Source organism: Microplitis demolitor, chromosome 2 (assembly GCF_026212275.2).
Source record: "Microplitis demolitor isolate Queensland-Clemson2020A chromosome 2, iyMicDemo2.1a, whole genome shotgun sequence".
Taxonomy (NCBI): Eukaryota; Metazoa; Arthropoda; class Insecta; order Hymenoptera; family Braconidae; genus Microplitis; species Microplitis demolitor.
In genome coordinates, this window is record NC_068546.1 from 1652358 (window position 1) to 1661001 (window position 8644).

Genomic DNA, 8644 nt, shown 5'->3' on the forward strand with positions numbered 1-8644 from the left:
TTAAAATACAAAAAAAAAATTTATTATTTAATTTTTTTTAATCCTCATACTCACATCCATCCATACACTCATATACATACATATACATATATATTCATATATATAAAAAATATAAATACTCATAAATTTACTACGCGGCTGACTATTACCGCGTACTTATGCTTTCATACCGACACCGGTCACCTCAGTTGAGTCTTACATCTCGTACCGTCAACATTACCGTCTGTTAAAAATTTTTTTTAATTTTCATATTTATTTCATTTTTTTTTTTTTTTTTTTTTTTTTTCAAAAAATTCAAATTTCAAGTGACGATGAGTGACTAAAAAAAAAAGTGTTAAAAAAAAAAAAATGAATTTGAGAGTGATTATTTTTTTAAACATCGCCACGTGCGTATGGACACGTCCATCAAATTTGAATTTAAATCTGCAGAATAATAAAAATGATAATTATTTATTGAAACGAGTGAGCCGGAGTTTGGATGGATCTGAAAAAAATTTTCCATTCAGTCCAAAAACATTGGAGACGATGTTGGAGAAAGCGATATTAAAAATAATAACTGGAGACTTGAGTAATGGGGATTTATTATTATTGAGAAGTTTGAATTATAGCTTAGAGGAAATATTGGCGATAAGAGACCGGGAGTTTAAAAAAAATGACGACAATTATTTGGGGGGCAGAAATAACTTTAGGGAAGTTTTTGATGAAAATTTAGAGCCCACGGAAAAGTATAATAATTTTTTTAAAAAAAATGATGATGGAGATGATGACAGTATTGACATTGACGCTTACAATAGACAAGCGGTTTTGGATTACGAAAATTTGGCGAATAAGATGGAGGAATTTGAAAGGGGAAATGAAGATGGGGGTGGGGGTGATATTGAAAAAAATGTGGGAGAAAATAAAACGGATGATAATGATGATCACTTGGCATTCGCTCGAGCAATGGAACCGCATGTCGTTTTCAAAATCGGTTATAATGAAACCGGAAATGAAAATAATGGCAGTGAAAAATTGGAAATGAGCACGAGTGTAAATAATTTATTTCATGACTTGTCTACTGTTTTGCCTGGGACAGCGAAACCTGATGGTAAATTAGAGGAAAATGAGTCGGTGGAGGGTCAAAGGGGGAGGGAAGAAAAGCCGGGTAAGAAGGTGTCGGAGTATGAGGGACTGGAGTGGGTTGAAGATGATGTTTATCGCGTGATACCTGAGGCGCTGAATGAACAAGTTGATGAGAGTGAGGAAGAGAGGGGGGACGATGCATCTGATGACGAATTTGGGTTTGAGGGCTTTGATGTGAGGGATCAAGAGGTAAAGGGGGCTAATGACTCTTGGAATTACGATAATGGAAATTTGTCGGCTTATCAGCAATTGGCGTTAGCGCATCGACGAGAGTAAGTTTTTTATTTGAAATTAATGTAACTTGGAAAGTATTGGGTTTAGGAAAAAAATTTGTCAATACTTTTTTGTAGGAAATTTAATTTTCTATAAATTTGATTTCTTATATTTTTATCATATTTTTGGTATATGGCATATAAATTTCATTTTTAAGAACTTGGTTTTTAAAAATCATAGTCTTTTGAATCTCTCAGTAGTTTTTTTACTTTAAATTCAAATTGTGACTGAACTATTGAAAATATGACAAATATATAAGAATACTTTTTTGTAGGAAATTTAATTTCCTATAAATTTGATCTCTTATGTTTTTGTCATATTTTTATTATATGACATATAAATTTGTTTTTAAGAACCCGGTTTTTAAAAATCGTAGTCTTTTGAATCTCTCAGTAGTTTTTTGGCTTTAAATCAAAATTTTGACTAAACTACTAAAAATATGACAAATGTATAAGAATACTTTTTTGTAGGAAATTAAATTTCCTATAAATTTGATCTCTTATGTTTTTGTCATATTTTTGATACATGGCATATAAATTTCATTTTTAAGAACTTGGTTTGTGAAAATTGTAGTCTTTTGAATCTCTCAGTAGTTTTTTGACTTTAAATTCAAATTGTGACCGAAATATTGAAAATATGACAAATATATAAGAATACTTTTTTGTACAAAATTAAATTTTCTACAAAAAAGTATACAATGACTTTGGTGGTAAAGTGGATAATTTGGACACTATGATAAAAGTAAAAAAGTTTATTGTAGATTTAGAATAAGTGATATTTAAATTTTCTTTTTTAGATTATAAATAAAACTGCTTGTTAATTAAATTTATATAATTTCTAGTGGGAATCAATCGAGCTTTGATAGGTAAGCTTGAAGCTCTGGAATTGCTTTTAATTTAACCAATAGCTTTAGCTTGTTTTATTCTAACTCATTTTTTATTCAAACTCAATGCCAGATATTTATAAATTTTGAACCAAAGCCAGGATCCGGCATCTTGCGAAATATATTTTTGGCAAAAAAAATAAAAAAATTCATAAGTAAAAATTGGCATAAAAAAATAAGAATTTTGAATCTTTCTGCAGAAAAAAAACGCGTTCCTGTAAATTCATTGAACCTGAACCGTAAAAATATCTCGCGCCCTTGCAGCAACGAAAATATTTACGTCCGCACTCCGGACTCCGGACTCTGAACTCATACAAGAGAAATTTTTAAATTTTTCTCGTTAAATTTATTTACAAAAATTTGTCAAAAAAAAAAATTTTAAATTCACGCCCCCGGTGCCCTTTCCTTAAAATATAATAACGTAACTGTAGTCCCCACCTTGGCCACAGCTTGTTGCCCCTTCGCGACGTACATGCTCGTTGGCATTTCTTTTATTTTATTAAGTCTAGACGCGAAAATGCATTCGTGTCCGACATTGGCGTAGTTATCTTCCCACTCTTCTCTCCACCTTTCTTTAAATTTTTTTGTTGTGGTCACATTTCTCTAATTGCTTCGCTGCAACTAATTATTTATTTTTCCATTCATGATTTTTTAACTGGATTCTTTAATTTTCGCTAGTTTTCATTTTATATTATTCATAACTCTGAAACTAATTGAAATAAAAATATGAGTCTTGTGCCATTTTACTTAAAATTTTACGCGCTACAAATTTTGCCTCTTTCATTTTTTCGATATCTCGAACCGTTTTCGAGATATCGGTATTTTAATACCAGCGCTCAAAAATCGTAAAAATTGCAAAAATTTTATTTTGAAAATTGATTACTCAACAAGTTATTGAAATTAAGAAATGAAACCTAAGCCATTTTATTTAAAATTTTACGCGCTACAAATTTTATGTCTTTGACTTTTTCGATATCTCGAAGCGTTTTCGAGATATCGGCAGTTTTAACTGACAATTCATGAGTAAATAATTTTTTTTTGAAAATTAAAAATTTTGTAACTCGAAAAATTATTTAAATAAAAAAAAATTCTGAGGCATTTTTTCTTTTATTTTGTGCCACGAATTAATCTGTAATTTTTAGTGAATTTTTTTACAAATTTTGCGGCATTGGTAACAGCAGATTAAAAAAAAAATTTTTAGAAGTTATTTGAAAAATGATATTTTTTATGACAACGTCCAATCTAAGCATTTGAGAATGTGGGTCACTTCCTCTTCGGGTCTAATATAAAATATAATTTTTTTTTTTTTTTAATGGCTTACTTATTAATATGAGTCTCATTTGAAATCTCAGCGTGGAGTATACAGATGTGTACACACGTTTTCATACCCAGACAGGTACCAGACGGGTCACGTACGCGACGCAATGTTGTAGAATGCCTGGCGCGACGCGATTGACACGCGCGTGCATTGAATCAAGTGTTATGTCGACATTTTTATAATTAATAAACAAATAAATCTTTTATTTATAGATTCAGTTTTTTGAACCAAACTTTCAAAACTCATAACTCGAAGCCTAATTAAAATAAAAAATTTTTTCTTATACCATTTTTATTCAAAATTTCACGCTCTACAATTTCGCTCTCTTACATTTTTTCGATATCTCGCATCGTTTTCGAGTTATCGGTACTTTTATACTTTAACCCGAAAAATTTCGGAAATTTTAAAAAATAAACTTTCAAAATTTATAACTCGAAGCCTAATAAGAATATAAAAAATTTTTTTAAACAAATTTTGTTCAAAATTTTACGCTCTACAATTTCGGTCTCTTATATTTTTTCGATATCTCGAACCGTTGTCGAGATATCGGCACTCAAAGTCCGAGTGATAAAAATCGTTAACAATAAAATAATAAAACGTGGTATTGAAATAAGGATAAGAGTAAATTACCTTGCAAATTAGCAGTGAAGGAGCTTGAGAAAGGATATAAAAAGAGGAGTTTGAGGCCTCGAGAGATGAAAGGAGAAAGGAAGTGAGAGCAAACAGAGACAGAGTCCGATGGACATCAGAGAAACAGACAGACAGTCAAGGGAATCGGGTGCTGCTGACGTTTCTCCCTGTCTAGCCAGTGTCTAGATCGCAATAATAACGAGTAGCGCCTCTGGCCACGCGGCCTGTCTGGGTCACTGACCATACATACCATTCACACATATATATACATATATATTAACACTTAACTCGCGATTCCACTCTTGCTTTGCTTTTTAACACTTCCAGCGTCGTCCTAACTTACATTAACTAGTTTACCGATTTTTAAATTTAACTCGACTCACAGCCATGAGTTATGAGCTCTACTGATCTTTAGATAGATAAAAAAAATTATACTGCATGTATAGGGTTTGAAATTTTATTTTATCAAGATAAATTAAATTATTTTTAGTAATTGCCGATTTTTTTTTAACAGTCAAGGGCAAAAAGCTATTGAGGATATCAAGCTGAGGGTTCTGGCAATGACAGGACGGTTCAATCTTACGTCAACTGATAACCAAGTCCAACGAGAAAGACTTACGATGTTCACACCCAGTTGTAAGTTTTTTTGAATTTGAATTTGAAGTCGCGAGTTCGAATCCCGCTTAGGGTTTTTTAATAAAAAAAATTCACAGCTCCGATAATAACTACAATAAAAATAATTGGTCTGCACTTATTAATTCAAAATTTTGTGCTCTACAATTTTGGTATGATTGATTTTTTCGATATCTCGAACCGTTTTCGAGATATCGGAACTTTTTACCACAACCTCAAAATTTCGATTTTTTAAAAATTCAATTTTGAAAATTTGTAGCATGAAAAGTATTAAAAATAAAAATATGAGACCTTAGTCATTTTAATATAAATTTCATAAGCTACAATTTTAGACTGATTGACTTTTTCGATATCTCAAACCGTTTTCAAGATATCGGTACTTTTTATCATTACCTCAAAATTTCGAGTTTTTAAAAATTAAACTTTGAAAATTTGTAGCATGAAAAGTATTAAAAATAAAAATATGAGACCTTAGTCATTTTAATAGAAATTTCATAAGCTACAATTTTAGTCTGATTGACTTTTTCGATATCTCGAACCGTTTTCGAGATATCGATACTTTTTATCATTACCTCAAAATTTCGAGTTTTTAAAAATTAAACTTTGAAAATTTGTAGCATGAAAAGTATTTAAAATAAAAATATGAGACCTGAGTCATTTTATAGGATATTTTATAAGCTACAAATTTGGTGTCTTTCATTTTTTCGATATCTCGAACAGTTGTCGAGATATCGGCATTTTTATAAACGATTTATGGATTTTCTAAAGTTATTCTTTTTTAAATTTAAGGTGAGGTTCCCAAAAATACCGACGCTGAAATTTGGGCAGACCCTTTTTCAATGAACATGTACTTTCAAATAAATCTGACGTCCAACGACCATGTGGTCGCCGCGAAATTGCGTCTGTATAAACTTCCTCAGAACATGAGCTTGTTATCGAGCACCAACAGTCCGTCAGAAGAAGAAGACGAAGAAGATAAAAAAATAAGGATATCAATTTACTTTTACATGCGATCGCTAAAGAAACATCGATGTAAGTCGTCTAGATTAATTAATTAATTGATTAGTTAATGAGTTAAAATAAAATTCTTTAATTAATGCAGCGAAGAAAAAACTAATGGACAGTGTGGTGACTCCATTGACATCTGAGGGCAGCCATTTGGCTTTGGATGTCCGACAAGCGCTGAGATATTGGCGCCAGGTTCCGAGAATTCACGCCAGTGGGACCAATAATCATGGACTGGTGGTCCAAGTCGAGGACCAGGAGGGAAGGCCTCTCAAACCAGCTCTCTATGTCCAGGATAGCTGTCACGCGGATGATAACACAGATAACAAGGCATGTGAGTGTGTGCGCTAACATCACTAACTGTCGCTTTTTGATTTCTTTTCAGTTTTTGCAATAATTATTTTAACAGTGCACGTGAATTATATTTTGCTTGCACGTGAAAAATTTTTTCATACTTTTTTCAAATGTCATAAAATTTTATGGAACTCCCTTAATTAAATTTTACAATAAAATTCCCATAATGGAATTTCCGTGACGAAAGTTAAAAATTTTTCACTATGACATTTCCATTTTGAACTTTCACTAATGAAATTTTCATATAGTTTAATTTCCTTTGTGAAATTTCCATAATGAAATTTCTTTTGTTGACTTCCATTATAAAATTAAAATTTCCACTGTGAAATTTTCTAAGTGGAATTTTTATGATGAAATTTCCATTGTGAAATTCTCAATATGAAATTTCGTTTGTGACATTTCCTTATTGAAATTAGTAATATGAAATTTCTTTTGAAAAATTTCCATTGTGAAATTCTCACAACGAAATTCCCTTACTAAAATTTCTAATATGAAATTTTCTTCGTGAAATTTCCATTATGAAATTCCCTGTGAAGAATTTCCATTATGAAATTTCTATTGTGGAATTTCCATTCTGAAATTGCCAATATGGAATTTCCTTATTGAAATTATTAATATGGAATTTCTTTTGAAAAATTTCCATTGTGAAATTTCCTGTGGAGGATTTTCATGATGAAATTTCCATTGTGGAATTTCCATTCTAAAATTTCCAATATGGAATTTCCTTATTGAAATTAGTAACATGAAATTTCTTTTGAAGAATTTCCATTACGAAATTCCCTGTGAAGAATTTCCATTATGAAATTTTTTGTGGACTTCTATTGTGAAATTTCCTCACTGAACGTTCCAATATGAAATTTCCTTACTAAAAGTTCCAATATGAAATTTCCGTTGTGGAATTTCCATTATGAAATTCCCTGTGAAGAATTTCCATTGTGGAATTTCCATTCTGAAATTTCTAATATGGAATTTCCTTATTGAAATTAGTAAAATGAAATTTCTTTTGAAGAATTTCCATTATAAAATTCCTTGTGAAGAATTTCCATGATGAAATTTCTATTGTGGAATTTCCATTCTAAAATTTCCAATATGGAATTTCCTTATTAAAATTAGTAGTATGAAATTTCTTTTGAAAATTTCCATTACGAAATTCCCTGTGAAGAATTTCCATTGTGGAATTTCCATTCTGAAATTTCTAATATGGAATTTCTTTATTGAAATTAGTAGTATGAAATTTTTTTTGAAAATTTCCACTACGAAATTCCCTGTGAAGAATTTCTATTATGAAATTTTTTTGTGGACGTCTATTATGAAATTTTCTTACTGAACGTTCCAATATGAAATTTCCTTACTGAAAGTTCCAATATAAAATTTCCGTTGTGGAATTTCCATCATGAAATTTCCTTTGTGAAATTTCCTTTATGTCAAATTTTATAGAACACTTAAATCGTTAACCATTCTCACTCGGTCAAGATCAAAATGTCATCAAATTTCTCACGGTCTTAATTCACAACCTTAATTATAACACGAGCGTTTGAATGTGGACTTTGTTTTCAAATTGTTTTTTTGACCTCGCATGAGTTTTTTTAAATTTTTAAATTTATGTAAACATTGTAAAATATAATAATTTCTTTTACAGACCAACGCGTCCCTGCACTCTTCTTTAGAGCCTGTTCTCGTTACGTTCGCGTCGTAAATGGAGAAGCAGTGACTTACATAAACTGCAAACATAAATCGTCAAGGCATCGATCGTAGAATTAATTAATATATAATAATAATTACAATAAACATAATTTTAATTTTTCATATAAAAAAAAAGAATTCGCTTAATTTTCACAGACTGTCAATTTTTATATTATTATTTTTATTTATCAGTAAATAAGTGAAAAATTTATAATTATTTATTAATTATTAATTGTAAATAGATAAAATTATTCTACAGTTAATTATATTCCAATTGTTTTTTCATTATCGACGACTGAAGATAATTATTGTTATTAATATTAATTTCACAATTAATTACTATAATTGACTATTATATTTTAGTGTAAGACTATTGTTTAAAATAATTGTAAATACTGTATATTAATTTTATGTGAGAAAATAAATGTATGAATACTTCCAAAAAGGAAAATTTAACACTATTCGATCTTTCAAAATTTTCAATAATAGATGCGATCATGGTTAACGCGAGATTCTGGCTTGCATTCAATAAGTAATTTTCAGATTTCTTTTTCACCAAATCAGTGCCGAAAAAAAAAAAAAAAAAAAATTGCACATGTAGAAAATTCAAAAATCTACATGTGCATTTTTTTCAAATATTTTTTTTTTTATCGTTTTATCTAGAAAAGAAATCCCAAACTTATTAGACCTCTGCTTACTTCAGTACCGTAACTAACGCGGTAAAAAAATTTCGAAATTTTATT

At 30.0% G+C, this 8644-nt stretch overlaps 1 protein-coding gene across 3 annotated transcripts; it reads left to right on the forward strand.

Moving 5' to 3' along the window:
* The first annotated feature begins 329 nt into the window (after nucleotides 1-329).
* LOC103573462 (uncharacterized) lies at nucleotides 330-8186 on the forward strand. Of its 3 annotated transcripts, none has more exons than XM_008552561.2 (6): nucleotides 330-1394; nucleotides 2237-2260; nucleotides 4741-4862; nucleotides 5649-5891; nucleotides 5962-6198; nucleotides 7858-8186. In XM_008552561.2, the coding sequence occupies exons 1-6, from the start codon at nucleotides 349-351 to the stop codon at nucleotides 7971-7973; spliced, it is 1788 nt and encodes a 595-aa protein (XP_008550783.1). In that variant the 5' UTR covers nucleotides 330-348; the 3' UTR covers nucleotides 7974-8186. The 3 variants fall into 3 exon arrangements, with proteins under 3 accessions (XP_008550783.1, XP_008550785.1, XP_008550784.1); XM_008552563.2 differs by having other exon boundaries at nucleotides 5962-6194; XM_008552562.2 differs by lacking the exon at nucleotides 2237-2260.
* Nucleotides 8187-8644: the final 458 nt, after the last annotated feature.